This window comes from Elephas maximus, chromosome 13, assembly GCF_024166365.1.
Source record: "Elephas maximus indicus isolate mEleMax1 chromosome 13, mEleMax1 primary haplotype, whole genome shotgun sequence".
In the NCBI taxonomy this organism is placed as follows: domain Eukaryota; kingdom Metazoa; phylum Chordata; class Mammalia; order Proboscidea; family Elephantidae; genus Elephas; species Elephas maximus.
Genome location: NC_064831.1, coordinates 48,951,632 through 48,974,973, shown reverse-complemented (window position 1 = coordinate 48,974,973; position 23,342 = coordinate 48,951,632). Strand labels below are relative to the sequence as shown.

The window sequence follows — 23,342 nt, the reverse complement described above, 5'->3', positions numbered from 1 at the left end:
AAAGAAAAATAACCAGGCAAGTAAATAAATTGTTCTAGGTATGGGTACAGGAATGTGTGTTTCTCTCCGTGTGTGAGAGAGAGACTCTGTGTGTATGTGTGTGGAGGAAGAAGTGAATGAGGAGAAAGGTGAAGTTGGGGAGGAGAAGGGATAGGCACACGGGAGTTATTCTAGTTTGAGAATCTAGAAAGTCAAGCCAAGAGTGGTAACCATGTCTCCGTGGTATTTACCGTATGGCACTGTATGAGATAGTCAAAGCAGAGAATATATACAAGAATACAGTGGAATGAGAAGAAACTGTCTGAAGGACAATGGGTATCCTGCTTAAGGATGAACTTGAGCAGGAATTTATAGGCTAGGATTTGAGGGAATGGGAAGACAAGATTATGAGCAATGTTCTATTTAAAAAATTTTTGTTCCTACAGTTTCAAGGATAACAAAGCCAGGCAGATTTTCTTTAGGTAGAGTGAGATATTTTAAAGGCCATGTTTCAACTCAATAATTAAATGATGCTTTGTAAACTTTAGCATAAAACTAGCTATGAGCTACAATAAGTAATAATTTATGCTGTGTGAAGAGAAAAAGATGCTTGTTTCATTTCATCATATTTTATTCAAATTATATTTTATAGAGGAAGACAGGAGACATTGAATTCTTTTTTTTTTTTTTTAAATTGGGAATGTGGGTTTATTTGTTGTAAATTAAAAGGATAACAGTAAGAAATATGTTACGTCTTCTGAAATTTGAGGGATAAACTGGATTATGTAAAATCACTTACGGAAATTTAAATATGCAGTTGCCAAATAGGCCAAAGTATTTCAAGTTCATGTGTTTATACTTAATGAAACTTGTGTCGGTCCAAGTTGAGTAAAACTGCCTTCTAAATGCACATCTATTTAAGAAATATAAGTTTTATATATATATATATATATTTTTATGTTCTTTTATCCACAATTCTTAGATGCACGAAGGTCTGAAGACGTAGTGTTTTTGTAGCTCATTTATTTGTTTTGTGTGTATATGTGCATTAGATGAAGGTTTACAGAGCAAATTGGTTTCTCGTTAAACAATTAATACACATACTGTTTTGTGACATTGGTTGCCAACCACAAGATGTGTCAACACTTTCCCTTCTTGACCTTGGGTTCCCCATTACCAGCTTTCCTATCCCCTCCTGCCTTCTCGTCCTTGCCCTAGGGCTTTAGTTTCATTTTGTTTTGTGGGCCTGTCTAATCTTTGGCTGAAGGGTGAACCTCAGGAATGACTACATTTCAGACTTAAAAGAGTGTCCGGGGGCCATACCCTCTGGTTTTCTCCAGTCTGTGTCATACCAGTAACTCTGGTCTTTTTTGGTAAGTTACAATTTTGTTCTACATATTTCTCCAGCTCTGTCCGGGACCCTTTACTGTGATCCCTATCAGAGCAGTCAATGGTGGTAGCCAGGCACCATCTAGTTGTGCTGGACTCAGTCTGGTGGAGGCTGTGGTAGTTGTGGTCCATTAGTCCTTTGGACTAATCTTTCCCTTCTGTCTTTGGTTTTCTTCATTCTCCCTTGCTCCAGACCGGGTGGGACCAGTGGAGTATCTTAGATGGCCGCTCGCAAGCTTTTAAGACCCCAGATGCTACTAACCAAAGTAGGATGTAAAACATTTTCTTTATAATGTATGTTATGCCAGTTGGGCCAGATATCCCCCGAGCCATGGTCCCCACCCCTCAGCCCAGTAATTCGGTCCCTCAAGGAGTTTGGATGTGTCTGTGAACCTTGCCTTGGTCACGCTGTGCTGACTTCCCCAGTATTGTGTGCTGTCTTACCCTTCACTAAAGTTACCACTTATCTATTGCAGTTAGTGTTTTTCCCTCTCTACCCCTCTCCTTCCTCGTAACCATCAAAGATTGTTTCTTTCAGTGGGTAAACCTTTTCATGAGTTTTTATAATAGTGGTCTCATATAGTATTTATCCTTTTGAAAATTTTTGAAAGTTATATTTAAGGCTTTTGTATAATGTGAAAGTGACTCTGCAAACTGATTCATGGGATTAAAAAGCAAAATCATGGACATCTAAAATAATACTTTGGAAATAATTCTGAAAAAAATATCAAAACTTCACAAATTCAGTTTGAATTGGAAATATAATCCTTCAATAAAAAACAAAAATTATGTTTCATTGAAAAGCATTTTGTTAGTATCTGGTATCTTTATGTTCTAATAATTCTACTCTAGCATAAAATGAAAAGAAATATTTACCCAGGTTCCTGATAAGACATGTACAGAAGTGTTCACTGCAACATCATTGGTAGTAAGGAAAAAATACTAGAAACAACCTGAACAGTCTTCAAATAAAGAATGAAAAAATAGGAATATATTCACACAGTGAACTATTCCTACACGTATCAATATGGATAAATTTCAAAACCATTGTGCAGAGAAAAAAGAAGTCATGGAAAGATAAGAATGTAAATTTTGAAAACTATATATGCACACTATATGTTGTTTATTAATGCACATATATGTAACAGAACTAAAAACATGCTGAGTAATGATGAACATCCTCTAATTTAATTAGTGGTTACCTCTGGGGAGGGACGAAGACAAACAGGCTTGCGGGGGAGAACACAGGGTGTTTCCACCACATTTTTTGTTTTTAATCAAAAGCAAATATGATAATTGTCAAGTTTTGGAAAATTTGGGAGGTGGGAAAACGTATTTGTTATATAATTGCCTGTATTTTGCAATGTTTGAAATATTCATAATAAAAAGTTGGAGCTCAGAGTTGTATTGCTCACATTTGCTATACAGAGTTGATTATCTGCCAAGCAAATGTCAAAAAAAAAAAAAAAAAAAAAACCGTTCCCATCAAGTTGATTCTGACTCATAGTGTCCCTACAGGATAGAGTAGAACCACAGAGGTTCCAAGCAGCGCCTGGTGGATTCAAACTGTGGACCTTTTGGTTAGCAGCTAACCACTACACCACTAGGGTTTCCATCAAATGTCCAGTATCCTAAAATACCCACCAACCCGGCAACAGGTTTGGTTTTTGGGTTTTATGAAATCTACAAATTAAAGAATTCTTGGAGTCCTAATATTACCAAGAAAAGCAAAAATGTGGATTAAAATAGATAGTTGATCTTACTTTCTGATTTGGTCTGAAAATTTCTGACTTTTGATTGAGGTGCTTTGTCCATTCACATTTAATGTAATTAATATGGCTGGATTTTTATCTGTCATTTTGCTACTAGTTTTCTATACTTCTAATGCCTTGTTTGTCTTTTCTTCCTTTACTGCCTTTTTTGTGTTAAATATTTTTTAGCATAACATTTAATTTTCTATGTTGATTTTTAGTTTTTAAAAATATTTATTTTTTATTGGTTGTTCTATGGATTATAATATGCATCTTTAATTATCACAGTCTTCTTCAGGTTAATAATGGCTTAAATCCAGTAAGTATAACATCTTTGTTATATGCCAGTTCATCCCTCCTCGTTTGTGTTACTATTGTCATATACAGCACCCTTACATATGGAATAAGCCAAATAATTTGTATTGATTTACCTTCAAGTTCACTGATTTTCTTCTGCCACCTTGCTGAGCCCACCTGGTGAATTTTTCATTTCATATATTTTTATGTAGTACGTTTAGAGTCTAGAATTTCCATATGGTTCTTTTTATGGCTTCTATTTCTCTATTGAGATTCTATTTATTGATTGATTGTTAGCATATTTTTCTTGAATTCTTTAACCATAGTTTTAATTCTTTGAACATATTTTTAATATCTGCTTTGAAGTCTTTTTTTTTTTTGCGCTTATGGAATTTATAGTCCAGGAGGGAGACATTAATAAAATACTCAAAACACTCAAACTAATGAATGTGTAACTTTAAGCTCAGAGAAGTGACATGAAGAAAATTGTTCTGTGAATGTGTATGTGGCAAAGGTTGCTGATTGCCTTCTCAATATCCAGCCTCCTCTCATCTTTTTTTTTTTTTAATAATTTTATTGTGCTTCAGGTGAAAGTTTACAGTGCAAGTTAGTTTCTCATTCAAAAATTTATACACAAATTGTTTTGTGACATTAGTTGTGATCCCCGTGATGTGACCGCACTCTCCCCCTTTCCACTCCAGGTTCCCTGTGCCCATTCATCCAGGTTTCCTGTCCCTTCCTACCATCTTGTCTTGTTTTTGGCTAAGAGTTGCACATTTGGGTTCCTATACTTGATTGAACTAAGAAGCACATTCTTCATGTGTGTTACTGTTTGTTTTATAGTCCTGTCTAATCTTTGTCTGAAAAGTGGGCTTTGAGAGTGGCTTCAGTTCTGAGTTTGCAGGGTGTCCAGGGGCCATAGTCAGCAGTTCCTCCAATCTCTGTCAGGCCAGTAAGTCTAGTCCTTTTCTGTGAATTTGAATTTTGTCCTACACTATTCTCCCATTCTGTGCAGGAGTAATTTGAAGTCTTTACCTGTTAAATCTAACACCCAGCTGCATTCAGAATCAGTTTCTACAGGCTTTTTATCCTGTGTATGGGTCATAAACTTTCCTGTTTCTTTGTATCTCTGGTAATTTTGGGTTGAAAACTGGCCATTTTGGAAAATACACTGTAGGAATTCTGGATTCTGTTTCATTTTGTTTTCTGTTGGGCTGTTTTTAGTGTCAGCTGAAATAGGAGACTTAAATAAGAACCAAAGTCTCATAACATAATACTCAAAATGTCCAGGTTTCATTTGAAAGTCACTCACCGTACAAAGAGCCAGTAAGATCTCAAATTGAATGAAAAAAGGCAATTAATAAATCCCAACACCAAGATGATAGAGATGTTAGAATTATCTGACAAAAAATTTTAAAGCAACCATCATAGAAAAACGCTTTAACAAGCAATTACAAACACACTTGAAACAAATGAAAATATAGAAAGCCCCAGCAAAGCAATACAAAGTCTCAGCAAATAAGCAGAAAATATAAAGAAGAATCAAATGGAAATTTTAGAACTGAAAAATGTAATAACTAAAATAAAAAGCCCAATGGATGGGCTTAACTGCAGAATAGACGGGATACAGGAAAGAATCAGTGGACTGAAAGAAAGAACAACAGAAATTATCCAACCTGAACAAGAGAAAGAAAATATATTGGAAAAAAAAAATGAACAGAGCCTTAGTGATCTGGTGCTGTGTAATGGTTATGTAACAGGAGTCCCCCCAAAAAAGAGGAGAAAGAGGGTGGGGTTGAAAAGTACTCAGAGAAATAATGGCAGAAAACTTCCCAAATGTGGCAAAAGACATAAACATGTAGAATCAAGAAGCTAAGTGAAGCCCCTTAAAGAAATCCACACCAAGATATATTATAAACTTCTAAAAACCAAAAGACAAGGAAGAAATCTTGAAAGTAGTGAGAAAGAAATGACATCTTACCTATAGGGGGAAAAAATTTCAAATAACAATGGAATTTCTCACCAGATACTATGGTGACCAGAAGAAAATGACATAGCATTTTTCAAGTGCTGTGAAAGGAAAGAGGTGTAAACCCAAAATTCTATACTAAGTAAAAATATCCTTGAAGAATGAAAGGGAAATCAAATCATTCTCAGGTAAAGGAAAACTAAGAAAATTTGTCATCAGCGGACCTACACTGAAAGGATAGCTGAAGGAAGCTCTCTGAGTAGAAATGAAATGATAAAAAAAAGGAATCTTGAGACATCAGAAAAGAAGAGCATCATAAGCAAACATATGGGTAAAAACAATACTTTTCTTCTCCTCTTGAGTTTTCTAAATTATGTTTAATAGTAGGAGCAAAAATGAAAGTACTGTCTGATGTAGTTCTAAATGTATATAAAAGAAATATTTAAGGTAATTATAAATGGGTGGGGGTAATGAGATGTAAAGGGAAGGAAAGTTTCTATATGTCACTTAAACTTGTAAAATGACAATATGACAATACCGTTATGTAAATAAATGTAATACCTAAAGTTATCACTAAAAAAGCTATGCAAAGAAATATACTAAAAAAAAAAAAGGGAAAAAACTATAGATAAATCAAAATGGACTCCAAAAAAATGTTCAGGTAGCTCACAGGAAGGTGGAAAAAAGAAAACACAAACAAAGAGAACAGAAAGCAAAAAATAAAATAGCAGACTTAAGCCCTATCAATAATTTCATTAAATGTAAATGGCATAAATATACCAAGTAGAGAATGGAGATTGGCAAAATGAATTCAAAATCATGGATGAACTTCTGCTATCTACAAGAAATTGACCTCAAATATAACAATATAGGGAGATTGAAAGCAAAAGAATGAAAAAATATGCAAACAATCAAAGGAAAACAGGAATGGCTATATTAATATTAGACAAAGAAGACTTCAGAGCAAAGAAAATAAACAGAGACACAAAAAGAAAACATATAATGATAAAAGGGTCACTTCATCAAGATGACATGTTGTGTGCCATGGATTCAATTCAGACTAATAGCAACACTATAGGACAGAATAGAATTGCCCCATAGGGTTTCCTAGGCTATAATCTTTACAGGAGCAGATCAGCAGGTTTTATCTTCCACAAAGCATCTGCTGGGTTCAAACTGCTGACCTTTCAGTTAGTAGCCAAGTGCTTTAGCTGTTGTGCCACCAGGGCAATTCTAAATGTATATGTACCAAACGACCCAAACCCACTGCCATGGAGTCTATTCCAACTCATAGCGACCATATAGGATTTCCAAGGCTGTAAATCTCTACAGAAGCACACTGCCACATCTTTCTCCTGTGGAGCTGTTGGTGGTTTCGAAACACCGACCTTTCAGTTAGCAGGTGATTGCTTTAACCACTGTGCCACCAGGGCTCCTTTACTAAATGACAGAGCTGCAAAATATGTAAAGCAAAATCTGAGAGAACTGAAAGGAGAAATAGATAAACTCATAATTATAGCTGGTGATTTCAACATGCCTCTCTTAACAACTGATAGAACAACTAGACAAAAATCAGCAAGGATACAGAACTCAATAATGCAATCAACCAACAGGATTTAATTAACATTTATAGAATATTCCACCCAACAATACACATTGTTTTCAAGCACCCACAGAACATATACCAAGATAGACCATATCCTGGGCCATAAAACAAACCTCACCAAATTTAAAAGAATTGAAGTCATGCAGGGTACGTTCTCTGACTACAATGGAATCAAACTAGAAATCAATAACAGAAGCATAACAAAAAAATCTCCACCCACTTGGAAACTAAGCAATATACTTCTAAATAATCCTTGGTTCAAAGAAGAAGTCTCAAGGATAATAAAAAAAAATACAATGAATTGAGTAAAATGAAAATATAACATATCAAAATTTGTGGGACAGAACTAAAGCAGTGCTGAGAGAGGAATTTATAGTACTAAATGCATACATTAGAAAATAGTCTCAAATCAGTAATCTAAGCTCTCACCTCCAGAACTTAAGAAAAGCAGACCAAACTAAACCTAAAACAAGCAGAAGGAAGGTGATAATAAAGAGAAGAAATCAACAGAATTCAAAACAGAAAAACAATAGAGGAATATCAATGAAACAAAGAATCAGTTATTTAAAAGATCAATTAAAATTGACAACCCCCCACCAAGACTAACAAAAAAAAAGAGAGAAGACACAGATTACCAAAATCAGGAATGAAAGAGGGGCTATCACTACAGACACTGCAAACATAAAACGGATGATATGGGTATACTGTAACTACTCTACACACATAATCTGGCAATTTAAGTAAAATGGGCCAATTCCTTGAAAAACACAAAACCACCAGACTTGCCAAATATGAACAGATAATTTAAATAATCCCATTATAACTATTAAGGAAATTGAATTCATAATTTTAAAACTCCCCCAAAAGATATCACCAGATGGTTTCACAGAAGAGTTCTACCAAACATTGAAAGAAGAATTAGTACCAAGTCTATATGGTCTCTTTCAGAAAATAAAAGAGAAGTGTGACAATTCACACTGTACAAAAAGCTACAAATAGTATCCCCTATGATATAGATGTAAAAAATTCTTAACAATAATAGCAAATAGAGTTCACAATATATTAAAACAATTACACAACAAAACCAAGTAGAGTTTATCCTGGAGATGCAAGGCAGTTTCAATATTTAAATATCAATTAGTTAATCCAACATATTTACAGGCTAAAAAGAAAAATCATATGATCATATCTGTTGATATAGAGAATGCATTTGACAAAACTCAACACCCATTAGAAACATAAAGGAACTGCCTCAAGCTGAAAAAGGGCATCTGTAAAAAACATACAGCTAGCATTATGCTTAATAGTAAAAGACTAAATGCTTTCCCCCTAAGATCAGGAACAAGGCAAGGATGTCTATTCCCATCACTCTTGGTCAACACAGTGCTAGAAGTATTAGCTGGCTCAATAAGACAGGAAAAGGAAATAAAAGGGATAGACATCAGAAAAGAAGAAATGAAACTGTCCCTATTTGCAGATGACATGACTGTCTACACAGAAAATCCCAGGAATATACCAAAAAAAAATTAAAAAATTTTTTTCTAGTAAGTACAGCAAGGTCACAAAATACAAGATAACATACAAAAAATCAATTATATTTCTACACACCAGCAATGAACAATGGTCAATACCAATTATAATCGCTCAAAAAAACCTGTAATCTTAGGTGTAAATGTAACATAACATGTGTAGGACTTGTATGCTGAAAAGTACAAGGTGCTGATGAAAGAAATACTGTGTTCATAGATTGGAAGGCTCAACGTAGTAAAGATACCAATTCTCCCCATATTGACCTAAGAGGTTTAACACAAAGCTTATCAAAATGCCAGCAAGATTTTTTTGTAGAGATGGACAAGATGATTCTAAGATTTACATAGAAAGGCAAAGGAGCTGAATAGCTAAACAATTTTGTAAAAGAAAAATAGAGAAATCAGTCTGTCTGATTTTAAGATTATATAGTCACAGTAATCAAGACTGTGTGATAGTGGGATAGGACAAGAGACATAGATCCATGGGACAAAACAGAGAACCCAGAAATAGATCTATACAAATATGCCCAAAAATTTTGACAAAAGAGCAAAAGCAATTAAATGGAGGTAAAGCAAGTAGACAAAAATAGACAAGAGAAAAAAAATGAACTTGATCTATATCTTGTATCTCATATAAAAATTAACTCAAAATGGATCATGGACTTAAATGTAAAATGCAAAACTATAAAATACTTAGAAAAAACATAGAGAATCTTCAGGATCTAGGGTTATGCAAAGAATTCTTAGACTTAACACCAAAAGCAAGGTATATAAAAGGGAAAATTAATAAATTGGACTTCATCAGAATTAAAAACTTTTCCTCAGCAAAAGACCCTGTTAAGAGGATGTTAGAAGCTGCAGATTGGGAGACAATATTCACAAGCCACATATCCAAAAAAGGATTGTTGTTGTTGTCGTTAGGTGTCATCCAGTCAGTTCTGACTCCTAGCGACCCATGTACAACAGAACGCAACACTGCCCACTCCTGCCCCATTCTCACAGTCTTTGCTGTACTTGAGCCCGTTGTTGCAGCCACTGTGTCAATCCATCTCCTTGAGGGTCTTCCTCTTTTTCACTGACCCTCCACTTTACCAAGTATGATGTCCTCCTCCAGGGACTGGTCCTTCCTGATAACATGTCCAAAGTATGTGAGACAAAGTCTCACATCCTTGCTTCTAAAGAACATTCTGGCTGTACTTTGTCCAAAACAGATTTGTTCGTTCTTCTGGCAGCCCATGGAAATATTCAGTAGTCTTTGCCAAGATCATAATTCAAAGGTGTCAGTTATTCTTTGGTCTTTCTTATTGGTTGTCCAGCTTTTGCATGCATATGAGGTGATTGAAAATACCATGCCTTGGGTCAGGTGCACCTTAGTCCTCAAAGTGACATCCTTGTTTTTCAACATTTTAAAGAGGTCTTTTGTAGTAGATTTGCCCATCACAATATGTTGTCTGATTTCTTGACTGTTGCTTCCATGGGTGTTGATTGTGGATCCAAGTAAAATGAAATCCTTGACAACTTCAGTATTTTCTCTGTTTATCATGATACTGCTTATTGGGCCAGTGGGAGGATTTTTATTTTCTTTATGTTGAGGTGCAATCCACACTGAAGGCTGCAGTCTTTGATCTTCATCAGTAAGTGCTTTAAGTCCTCTTCACTTTCAGCAAGCAAGGTTGTGTCATCTGCATATCGCAGGTTGTTAATGAGTCTTCCTCCAATCCTGATGCCCTGTTTTTCTTCATAGAGCCCATCTTCTCAGATTATTTTCTCAGCATACAGATTGTGTAAGTATGGTCAAAGGATACAGCCCTGTTGCACATCTTTCCTGACTTTAAATCACGCAGTATCCCCTTGTTCTGTTGGAACAACTGCCTGTTGGTCTATGTACAGGTTCGTCATGAGCACAATTATGTGTTCTGGAATTCTCAGTTCTTTGCAATGCCGTCCACAATTTGTTATGGTCCACACAGTTGAATGCCTTTGCACAGTCAATAAAACACAGGTAAACATCCTTCTGGTATTCTCTGCTTTCAGCCAACATCCATCTGACATCAGCAATGATATCCCTCGTTCCACGTCCTCTTCTGAATCCAGCTTGAACTTCTGACAGTTTCCTGTACTGCTGCAACTGCTTTTGAATGATCTTCAGCAAACAAAGGATTATTATCTAGGACATACAAGGAACTCTCAAAACTCAATACCCTTTGCCCTCAAGTTGATTCCGACTCATAGTGACCCTATAGTATAGAGTAGAACTGCTCCATAGAGCTTCTAAGGAGTGGCTGATGGATTCGAACTGCCAACCTTTTGGTTGGAAGCTGAGCTCTTAATGACTGTGCCACCAGGGTTCCCTCAAAACTCAATAAAAAAAAAGAAAGTACCCACCAATTCCACTAGTAAGTATATACACCCAAAAGACTTGTACACCAACGTTCACTGCAGTACTGTTAACAATAACCAAAAGGTGGAAACAACGTAAATGCCCATCAATGGATGAATAAACAAAATGTGTTACATACATACAATGGAAATGTAGGAGAAATGAAGTCTTGATACATGCTACCATATAGATGGAGCTTGAAGATATTATGCTGAGTGAAAGAAGTCAATCACAAAAGGACAAATAGTCGATGACTTCACTTATATAAAAAGACAAGAACAGACAAATGAATAAAGACCAAAGTTTATTAGTGGTTACCAGGGGTGGGAGGGAGGAAGAAAGGGGGAATATTGCTAATGGAGTACTTTCGAGGTTCACAGTGATGGAAAAGTCACATTGATTAAGGATAGGGATGCCTAGCTGATTAATGTAATTGCTGTCAATGAGTTGTACACCTGTAAAAAGTTGAACTGACAAAAGTTATGGGGTAGATACATTTACAACAACAAAAAACAAACAAAAAAAAGAGTAGCTGCTGAGGCTGCTTACATACAACCAAACACCTCATGGGATTTGGTTCCTTGATTTGGAGGTTTAGGGTCATGATTTCGTGTGTTATCCTAGTTAACTGGCCTGATAACATGTTTAATGCTTCTGTTCTACCTCCTAGTTTGTTGCATAGTGCCTGGGATCTTAAAAGCTTGCAAGTAGCAATCCAAGGTACAACAACTGGTATCTATTTGCCTGAAGTAACAGAGGAAAAAGAAGAGTCACGAATAGGAGGAGGAAATGGAATGTGTGGTTAATTGCCTCTATGAACAACCTGCCTCCTTTGCCATGAGACCAGCAGAACTGGATGGTGCCCGGCTACTGTTATTGAACATTTTGATCAAAGATTCCTTAGAAGAATCTTGATCAACAGGTGGAAAATGCAGAACAGAATTTCAAATTCCCATGGAATCCACATTTTCTGGAGACAGGTAGGCTTGATGAACCCCTGAAACTATTGCCCTGAGATAATCTTTAAACCTTAAACCAAAATATCCCCTGAAGTCTTCTTAAAACCAAACAATGGTTTAGTTTAACTAGTATGTCTGCCCTGAGCACTGTGCTCTTCTAAGAGGTAGTTATATGGGATCAAATTGACAACAGCAATCTGAAAGATTAAATAGGAAACTTAGGGCAGTGAGTTTATGTTAATGGGGAAGGAACAATTAGGAAAAGGAGGGTGAGAATGGTTGCACAACCTGAAGAATGTAATCAATATCACTGAATTGAACTTGTAGAAATTGTTGAGTTGGTGTATGTTCTGCTGTGTATATTCTTGACAATAATAACAAAAATAAATTATATTATATATATAACTCAATAGTAGAAGAAATCTTATTAGAAAATGAGCAAAAGACATGAAGAGACATTTCACTGAAGAGGATTACAAGGACAAATAAGTACATGAAAAAGTGTTCAACATCATTAACCATTAGATAAATACACAATTAAAACCAAAATGAGATATCATTACACAAGTATCAGAATGACTAAAATAGAAAATAGTGACAACACCAAATGCTGGCAAGGATACAGAGAAATTGGATCATTCACATTGCTGGAAGGAATATAAACTTTTGGTACAGGCACTCTAGAAAATTGTTTGGCAGTTTCTTAAAAACTACACATGCAACTACCATATAACCCAGCAGCTATACTCATGGGGATTTATTTCAGAGAAATGTAAGCTTATGGTCATATAAAAATCTGTACACAAATGTTTATAGCAGCTTTATTTGTAATAGCAAAAAACTGGAAAGAGCTCAGATGTCCTTCCATGTGCAAATGGTTAAACTGTGGTATATCCATATCATGAAATACTACTCAGCAATAAAAAGGAACAAACTATACACACAACCACCTGATGAATCCCCAGAGTGAAAAAAACAAACAAAGAAGGACACGTCCTGTATGACTCATTTATATAATGTTCTTGAAATGACAAAATCACAGAAATGGAGAGCAAACTAGTGGGTGCCAGGATTATGAAGGAGTAGGGGGAGGAGGGGAGTGGGTGTGGCTATAAAAGGGCAACGTGAGGGAGCCCTGTGGTGAAGGAAATGTTTGAATCTTGACTGAATCGACTTCAGTATTCTGGTTGTGACACTGTTCCCCAGCTTGTAGAATATTACCATTGGGGTAAGTGGTAAAAGATACAAGGGATCGCTCTGTATTCTTTAAAAGTACAGGTGAATCTACAGTTATCTCAAAATAAAGCTTAATTAAAAACATGTACATAATCTATAATAATATTTAAGCAGCATAGGAGTAGAAAAAAGACAGGTCAATGGAACAGAGAAGATTCTAGCCTGCATAAGAACTTAGTATATGATAAAGGACTTGTTTCTTCCTTGGCCTTTCCAGCTCCCCTCTCCACCCTTCTCTCACCTACTGATGCTTCTGGAGGCTGATCTCTATGGACTGACTGTTGGCCCTTCCAGCTCCCCTCTCCACCCTTCTCTAACCTACTGTATGCTCTAGGAGGCTGATCTCTATGGACTGACTGCAGCAACTAGCATCCTTGTCCTCTCATTTTTAGTTGAATTTGCCAATGGAAGCTATAGACAGGACCGCAGAGGGAGGGAAGAAAGAAAAGTCAGCATATTTATTTACCTCTATTCCTTCCCTGCTGGGCCACAATTTGGTAGTAACTACATTTCTATACTAATGGCTACACTCCTGTCAAGCAGCCCTATTCTTTAGAAATGGGTCTTCTTGCTGGTTCTGCTTCCTCCCTTGTCCTTCAGGGTTATGAGTGGTAACAAAAAAGATATTTGAGTCCAGGCACAATTTACTTCTAGTTTTCCATTTTACCAGTTTATTCATTTCTTCAGCAAATTTGTTAAGTCCTTCCTATGTGCCAGACAGCATCCTGAGTTCTAAAGATGTAGCAGTGAATAAAAACGCTGTTGCTAACTCTAGGATGCTTCACCATCCCTGCTTGTCTCCCTTAACTTAGCCCACACCTTTGTGAATCGTCCCTTCCTGAAACTTTCTTCGGTTGCCCGTGGCTGTGTCATCTACGTCTTGCCGCCACACTGATGTACTCGCCAAGAGGCAAAATCTGGAATGCTAGACTAGTAAATACCAAGAGTCTTGGTACTGTAACTCGGTCACTGTACATTTAGAAATGTATAGTTCAAGGGATGGGAGTTTAGGGTGGCTAGTTTTATAAATGTTGCAGTGGTATAAAATCTTTTTTCAAAGGATGGAAATATATATCAGAAAATATAAGTCTAGATTAATTTGCTAAAGTAATAAACTATAACTGCATTTGTGTTTATATAATTAAAATTTTTCTACTTACCTGAGGGTCCACTAACCACCCATGATACAAGGGAATATCAAGAAGATCAAATACTATGCATTCCGGTGTATATTCAAATACTCGAACACCAGTAAATTTTACGTTTACATCCAGACCTGTCTGTAGTTTGTGCAAAACTGCCATAGCATCACTCATATTCTGAAAATGGAAAGGGGAAGAAGATAGATCAGAAAAATCAAAACAACAAGAACAAAAAAGATATTTAAGTGCAAGCACGTTTACTTCTAATTTTTCATTTTATCCAACTTATTCATTTAAACAAATTTTTATTAAGTAACTACTATGTGCCTGGCACTAACCTGAGCTCTAAAGATAGAATAATGAGCAAAACAAATTCACTGCTGTCAAAGAACCCACATTCTACAGAGAGAGGCAAACATGTCTATATATAACATGAAATACTGGTAAGAAAAATTGAGCAGGATGAGGACATATAAAGTGACAGGGATGAGGGACTGATTTTAGACCTTGAAATCTAAAGGCAAAGAAGAAGGTCTCTTTGAAAATGACACTTAGACACCAAAGGGAAACACTGAGCCTGGGGAAGCTCCGGGGAAAGAGCATTGCAGACAAAGTGGATACCAGGGCAAAAACTCTGATGCAGAAATGAATTTATTAGTGTGTTCATGAAACAGCAAGGAGTCCCATGTGGCTAGAGTAGAGTAAGAGAAGTGGAAAATGGAAAGAGAAGTGTGAAAGACAGTCAGAGGCTGGATCACAAAGACTTGCTGGCCAAAGTAAGGAGTCATTCTGTCCATATCAGTTTTCTCAACAAATGGGGTCACCTAAGTCTGTAATAAAGACTATTTTAAAATATGTTTTCTAGATGCTTTAACACATTAAATACATATTTATAGTCATATATTTGATGAAACAAATAAAAATCAATAATACAATTTATTAGATTTATACTGAATCCCAACCGTTGAGCAAGACACCGTGCTAGATACTAAAGATATAAAATTAAAGCTTAGAGTCTAGTGGAGGGGCATATAGCAGACAGGTTAAACAAGAAATAACTCCTCATATTAAAGCCAGGGGACTCGCTTTGAAATTTAAAAAAGATAAATTTAGGTCATATAAACAAAGTTCTGTTTTACCAAAAAACTTACAAAATTTCATTCTTAGAGACTATACAGACTGAAAACAAATTATTCAAATGTTATAAATTTGCAAACGATAGATTTATAATAGGGTAACATTGTTAGATAGTCTTTGACCTTTGTCAGCTTTATCTATTCCAAATATCAATCTTCCCTCAAAAGACTACATTTTCTCAACCTTCGCAAAACACAGAACCCTTAAAAAGAAACAGCTTGCATTTTCCCCTTAAATGTTTTAAAATTTTTCCTATGCCACAGGAATGATGAATCTGAAAAATGGCCAGCAATCTAAGGATTATGGCTCCACTACCTCCTATTTTTTATTCCATTTTTGTTAAATTTTTGGTTGCCATTCACCTTATTTCCTTTCCCAGGCTCATGCTTACACCTTTACATATTTACTACATTTGTTGTAGATTGTATAGTATTAAAACAACTAAATTGACACCATTTTGTATTCTCCATAAAGATCAATAAAACTGGTTAAATAAATAAACGAATTTATAAACAAAGAGTTAAAAAAGGGTAAGAACTTTGCCACCTTGTTCCTAAATCCATAAGTATGATAATTAATAGTATAAAATATAAGTCCGAGGGATGGTTGCCTAAACCAAAAGGATTTACTATTAATTCCTTTAAGCCAGAAGTTACACTGTTTCTTAGAATTTTTTTTTTTTTCTCTTGTACTTTAGATGAAGGTTTACATACAGAACAAACTAGTTTCTTATCAAACAGTTAGTACACACATTGTTGTATGATATTGGTTAACAACCCCACGACATGTCGACACTCTCCCTTCTCAACCCTGGGCTCCCTATTACAAGCTTTCCTATTCCCACCTACCTTCCAGTCCCTGCCCCAGGGCTGGTGTGCCCCTTTAGTCTTTTTTCCAATGGGCCTGTTCAATGTTCGGCTGAAGGGTGAACCTCAGGAGTTGTCTCATTACCGAGCTGAAAGGGTGTCAGGAGGTCATACTCTCAGGGTTTCTCCAGTCTGTGTCAGGCCAGTAAGTCTGGTCTTTCTTTTTGAGTTAGAATTTTGCTCTGCATTTTTCTCCAGCTCTGTCCAGGACCTTCTATTGTGATCCCTGTCAGAACAGTCAGTGGTGGTAGCTGGGCACCATCTCATTGTTCTGGACTCAGTCTGCTGGAGGCCGTGGTAGATGTGGTCCATTAGTCCTTTGGATTAACCTTTCCCTTGTATCTCTAGTGTTCTTCACTTTTCCTTGCTCCCGAAGGGGTGAGACCAGTGGAGTATCCTAGATGGCCACTTACAGGATTTTAAGACCCCGGATGCTACTCACCAAAGTAGAATGTAGAACATTTTCTTTATACACTCTGTTAATGCCAGTTGAGCTAGATGTTCCATGAGACCATGGTCCCCACAGCCCTCAGCCCAGCAATTTGGTCCCATAGGGAGTTTGGATGTGCCTATGGAGCTTCCATGACCTTGCCTTGCACAGGTTGTGCTGGCTTCCCCAGTATTGTGTACTGTCTTACCCTTCACCAAAGTTTCCACTTATCTATTGTTTTAGAATTCTTCTGAAAGGTACTTCCAACATGGTGAAATGTTTTAAATTTAAATTTATTTTAAAAATACACCTACAGCAGACATGGATTGGACTGGACAATGGGTTGGAGAGAGATGCTGATGAGGAGTGAGCTACTTGCATAAGGTGGACACTTGAGACTATGTTGGCATCTCCTGTCTGGAGGGGAGATAGGAGGGTAGAGGGGGTTAAAAACTGGCAAAACGGTCACGAAAGGAGAGACTGGAAGGAGGGAGTGGGCTGACTCATTAGGGGGAGAGTAAGTGGGAGTATGTAGTAAGGTGTATATAAGTTTATATGTGAGAGACTAGCTTGATTTGTAAACTTTCACTTAAAGCACAATAAAAATTATTTAAAACAAAACAAAAACAAAAAAATATACCTGCAGCGATTTAAAAACCTGTCATAAACACACACGTGCAGCATACTTTCTTGGGGGGTCAGGGCATCTATCGCTAGATACACTGGGAAAAAACAGAATCTTTGTTTGCATGACAACTTCTGATAAAGTGGTTTTAATCAGGAAAATTGCAGCTTCACATTGGCCTTTCTAAAATTTAGGCTTGAACATGTCTGCTTTCATCAATGAATTCTGAGGTTGATGGGAGAGTGCAATGATCTTCCATAATCCTCAAATTCAAGTTTTTGGATTAATCAAAATAGTTTCATTGATTTCAATAAGTAAATAAATTTGAAAAATAATATAAAGTGAATCCTGTCACTTTATACTTATAAAATATTATTTGCTGGTTTTATAAATTGGAGTTTACATAAGATTTCATTTGAAAAGAAGTTTCTATTGCTAAAAATGTTTAAAAATCATGCTCTGAGTTATAAATTCACCCAATAAAATTTGAATAATTCAGCCTACCAACTTGGCTTTAGCTATAGATTTTCCACCGTATACAAATGAAGCAATGTAATATGTTGGCTTTTGAATTCTGTTAAGACTGGATTATTTGAACATTCAAATTCAAGAAATTTTGCAATAGTATTATGGGCTTTGCTTCCCTTTTGCCAATTTGATACTGTTGAAAGTATGTACCAAAGTTGCTTTGAAAGTAAATATGAAGGATGCAATGATGGCTATTTCTTCTTTCCACTCTAAGAAGCTGATTACTTCTTGCCTTCTATTGCCAAGGAAAAGAAAATTAAGTTCTGCCCTTTCTTCCAGGTCCAATCGTTGTGAGCCTAGTGACCCTCCTGTATTAAAGAGCTCGTTCTCCAAAGAGCATGCCAAAAAATGAGGACACATTGAAAGTCGGGACAACAGAACTTGTCCTAATACCATACACAGGCAGCCCCTGGGTTAGGAACATCAGACGTAGTACAACCCATAGTTGTGAGCCAACCCTCATGAGGCCTATTGTATTAAAAGGTCAAGGTCCATACAATGGTTTATAATAACAAACGGGTGCTACTTTGCGACATGCATCAAAACATTATTATCATTGTTGTACTATTATGTTAAAGATGTTTCAGTGTGGCTGGAAGTGTTCTTTTAATGTTTTTTATGCATAGAAAGGTACACTATATACTATATACACTATATACTATATACTAAGACAAACATTTGACTAACTGATATTAGATACGAATTGTACAAAACTGTTCCAACTTGCGTACAAATCTGAGTTAAAGACATACTTAGGAACAGAACTCATTTGTAATCTGGGGACTGCCTGTACTAGGCATCATTTGTTCAACTTTCTCCTAAACATAAATTAATTATAAAATAAAATAAAACCAAATCTGTTGCTGACAAGTTGATCCTGACTTATAGTGACCCTATAGGACAGAATAAAACTGCCCCATACAGTTTCCAAGGAGCACCTGGTGGATTCAAACTCCTTACCTTTGGGGTAGCAGCTGTAGCTCTTAACCACGATGCCACCAGGATTTCCAAAATAAATAACTAAATATAAATATAAAATTAATTATAAAATATCCATAGGAAAGATAAGTTAACGACAAATTGACTTGCAAGTCAATTTTTCAAGAAAAACACTAGGTTATCATTCTACGTGGATCTGTAGAAGGATATCGATGTATCATTCTATATAGCATACATATTCATATAGACCAGGAATTGACAAAGTATGGCTTGGGGGCCAAATCCAGCCTGTGAGTTAAGAATGATTTTACATTTGTAAAGGAATTGACTCAATGGCACTGGGTAAAGGGTTCTAAATAAGAAAACAAAGAATATGCAACAGAGATCATATATTGCCCACAAAGCCTAAAATATTTACTCTTTGATCCTTTATGGAAAGTATCTTCCAACCACTGATAGAAATCAATGAATATATCCACAAATTAATATAACAGAAATTGTGTTTATTACCTGCTCATAGTTTAAACGTTGAATTTCTGAAATTTCTTTTGGCTTTGCATCAAGCATGTAATCTCCTGTAAAGAGAAATTGTGAAATTTTCTTTTTTAAAGACTATTTTTCTAACTACAAAAGTAATAGATTTTTAATTATAAATATTTAAACATTAGCAATAGATGACATATAAAGTTGATTGCCCAATTCTACCCAGGGAAAACTGATTTAACGCTATGCTATAGTCTCTCATATTTTCTTTATACTGTAATGCTTTTGCAACTTTCTTTTTCTTCCACTTTATAATGTACTTGAGCATCTTTCCTTTCCTTGTTACTGCAGATATAGCTCTCATTCTTTTTAATGGCCATTATAGTATTCCATATATTGTAGAGACATTCCAAATTACTTAGTCATTATCCCATCAATATCTTACTAAGATAAACCATGTTGTGAGTAATATCCTTACACTTGTATCTTTGCAGATTTGTGAAGTGTTGTTATAGGTTAAGTTACTAAAAAGTCTCACTTGAGGTATGAGTATTTTATATTTTAATTCATATTGCTTAATTGCTCTCCCAAAAATGTTGTACCACATTTCGTTGGTATCAACAATATAACTATTTCCTCATTATCTCTAGTCAATAAGTGTTATTAATCTTCTAAATGTTTGCCACTCTGGTAAGTAAACAAAAGTTCTTTACATTTAAAAAACTGGTATCTTAATTATGGTATACATTCACACAATGGAATACTACGCATCGATAAAGAACAGTGAGGAATCTGTGAAACATTTCATAACATGGAGGAACCTGTTATGAAAGGCATTATGCTGAGTGAAATTAGTCAGTTGCAAAAGGACAAATATTGAATAAGACCACTATTATAAGAACTTGAGAAATAGTTTAAACTGAGAAGAAGACATTTCTTTTGTGGTTACGAGAGGAGGGAGGGAGAGAGGGTGGAAGAGGGGCATTCACTAATTAGGTAGTAGATAAGAACTACTTTAGGTGAAGGGAAAGACAGCACACAATACAGGGGAGGTCAGCACAACTGGACTAAACCAAAAGCAAAGAAGTTTCCTGAATAAACTGAATGCTTCGAAGGCCAGCGTAGCAGGGGCAGGGGTCTGGGGACCATGGTTTCAGGGGATATCTAAGTCAATTGGCGTAATAAAATCTATTAAGAAAACATTCTGCATCCCACTTTGAAGAGTGGTGTCTGGGGTCTTAAACGCCAGCAAGCAGCCATCTAAGATTCATCAATTGGTCTCAACCCACCTGGATCCAAGGCAAATGAAGAACACCAAGGATACAAGGTGATTACGAGCCCAAGAGACAGAAAGGGCCACATGAACCAGCAACAACATCATCCTGAGACCAGAACTAGATGGTGCCCGGCTACAACCGATGACTGCCCTGACAGGGAACACAGCAGAGAACCCCTGAGGGAGCAGGAGAGCAGTGGGATGCAGACCCCAAATTCTCATAAGACCAGACTTAATGGTCTGAGACTGGAAGGACCCCGGTGGTCATGGTCTCCAGACCTTCTGTTGCCCCCAGGACAGGAACCATTCCCGAAGCCAACTCTTCAGATATGGATTGGACTGGACAATGGGTTGGAAAGGGATGCTGGTGAGGAGTGAGCTTCTTGGGTCAGGTGGACACTTGAGACTAGGTTGGCATCTCCTGCCTGGAGGGAAGATGAGAGGGTGGAGGGGGTTAGAAGCTGGCGAAAAGGACACGAAAAGACACAGTAGAGGGAGAGAGCAGGCTGTCTCATTAGGGGGAGAGTAATTGGGAGTGTGTAGCAAGCTGTATATGGGTTTTTGTGTGAGAGACTGACTTGATTTGTAAACTTTCACTTAAAGCACAATAAAAATTATTAAAAAAACTAAGTATAAATCTTAAAAAAAACAAAAAACGGGTATCTTATACATGTATTTTATATATGTATCACCTCTTTAATATATGTATGACCTTTGTAATATATGTGTAGTGTCTTAAATATATGCAGCACCTTTTTAATACACGCATTGCCTTTTTTATTAATTGTATATACTTCTTTTCCTTTGAACTACCTGCCCATATGTCTCTTATCTTTTCTTACTGAACTATAAAAGCTCTTTTCCTGTGAGAGGAATTAGCACATTTTCTGCTATCCGTGTGATAAATATTTTCCCCCATATTAGATTCCAAATTTATGGTGGTGGTATTTTTTTTGCTGTACTGAAATATTTCATTTTAGTATAGTTAAATTCTTCCATTAGAGCTTCTGGATTAGATGTCATGTTTAGAAAGATCTTCACCTCTTAAGAATATGCAAATATTCACATATTTTTTTCATGTAATTTTATGTTTGTCTTTTTTCTTAATGCTTAAATCTTGAATCTGAGGAATTACTTGGTATAAGCAGTGAGGTCAGGATCCAGCTTCTCACGCAACTTCCTCCATGATTAATAAGTTGGTGAAATTGCTCTTAATATAACCTTTATATCCTAATTAAAAAAAAGAAAAGTCTAAAGACTGAAGTATTCTCTTAAGCTTTCCAACTCTGATAACAAATGTAATTCCTATGAATATCAATATATTATTATTAGTGCTTTCAAGTAGAACTTTAAGATAGCAAAATCTAATTAGCAATGACTTTATTCTCTGTAGGTACAAGAACTCCAAAAGCATTAATTAATTGATTCATGGGAATATATAAGGAAGTCAATTTAGCAAATGTTTTTGAGTTGAGTTTTGGTACAGTGTGTGACTAGAAACTATGCCCTATTTTGGTAAACGCTATACCTTATTTATTCAAATAATCAAGAGCATAATTGCTATACTTGTGTCTTATATTTCATATAAGTTCTGTACTTATCCTAATAAAAGACTATGTATTATTTCTTGATTATACCTTTAGTGGGGTGATGATGCAGAACATTATATAGTATAATATTAAACAGCCCTGGATATGCTACCATAGATTAAAACTTAGGTGCTATGAGTAAAATGATTTCTGAGAAGGACTCAGAAAAGCAAGTCCTCCTTTTCCTGAGGCCAGGAAAAGTCTATGGGTAAGAGCAAAATAGCACGGCAAAGGTAGGCAGCCTCTAATATGGACCTCAGTGACCCCACCTCCTGATATTCAAGCCTTTGTGTAATTCCTTCCATCCTTGGAGTATGGACTGGACTTACTGACTCACTTCTAATGAACAGACTATGACAGAAGTAATGAGATGTCACTTCTGAAATTAGGTTACAAAAAAACTGTGACTTCCACCATGGTTTTCTCTTACATGCTCACTTTGAGGGAAGTCAGATGCCATGTTATGAGTTGCCTTATGGATAGGCCTGCATGGCAAGATATAGAAAGAAGCCTCCAGCCAACAGCAAACAAGGAACTGAGGCCCTCAGTCCAATAACCCATGAGGAACTGAATCCTGCCAACAACCATGGCAGTTAGCTCAGAAGATCCTTCCCCAGCTGAGCCTTCAGATGAGACTGCAGCCCTAGCACATACTCTGACTACAACCTCATCACAGACCTTAAGGCAGAGGCACCCAGCTAAGCTGCACCCAGGTTTCTGACCAACAGAAACTGTGAAATGATCATGGTTGTTTTAAGCCACTAAGTGCTGAAGTAATTTTTTATACAGCAATGGATAACCAATATAAGTACATATGGTACAGTCAGATATATTTTTAGAAAAGTTTGTAATAGAAGAGTCAGATATTTTTAAAAGGCTGAGTTTGGGTTCTAAGGAAGCATCTTTCAGTTTTAGATATCTAAATAAAGCAACTCTTAAGAGTGCTGTTTTGTCTAGCTTATCTAACCTTTGTGTCTGTAATTGGTCTGCAATACTATTTCAATCTCAAAGTATTTATTGAGGATCTCTTATATGTTTAGTAATGGTTTGAAATAAATACTAGGACATGAATGTTCCTCTAAAAAAACTGATAATTTGTTTCAGCAAAGAACATACAGGAAACAGAATAAGATAATGACAAACTGTAATGTAGTGTAAAGTATAATAAATACCTTAAAAAAAAAAACAAAACCCATTGCTGTTCAGTCAATTCCGATTCATAGCGAACCTAT

The 23,342-nt window shown here is 36.2% G+C and overlaps 1 protein-coding gene across 4 annotated transcripts in view; it reads right to left on the bottom strand.

The window, feature by feature from the left end:
* The window catches only part of MINDY2 (MINDY lysine 48 deubiquitinase 2), an 88,591-nt gene that overhangs the window by 40,322 nt on the left and 24,927 nt on the right, over positions 1 to 23,342 (bottom strand). For 2 of the 4 annotated variants that reach the window (XM_049905501.1, XM_049905500.1), the window contains exons 3-5: positions 19,273 to 19,337; positions 18,784 to 18,843; positions 14,256 to 14,414 (exon numbers count right to left, since the gene is read on the bottom strand). In XM_049905501.1, coding sequence (XP_049761458.1) covers positions 14,256 to 14,414; positions 18,784 to 18,843; positions 19,273 to 19,337 — 284 coding nt within the window. The remainder of the gene's footprint in view (positions 1 to 14,255; positions 14,415 to 18,783; positions 18,844 to 19,272; positions 19,338 to 23,342) is intronic. The other 2 variants (XM_049905503.1, XM_049905502.1) reach the window with 1 other exon arrangement.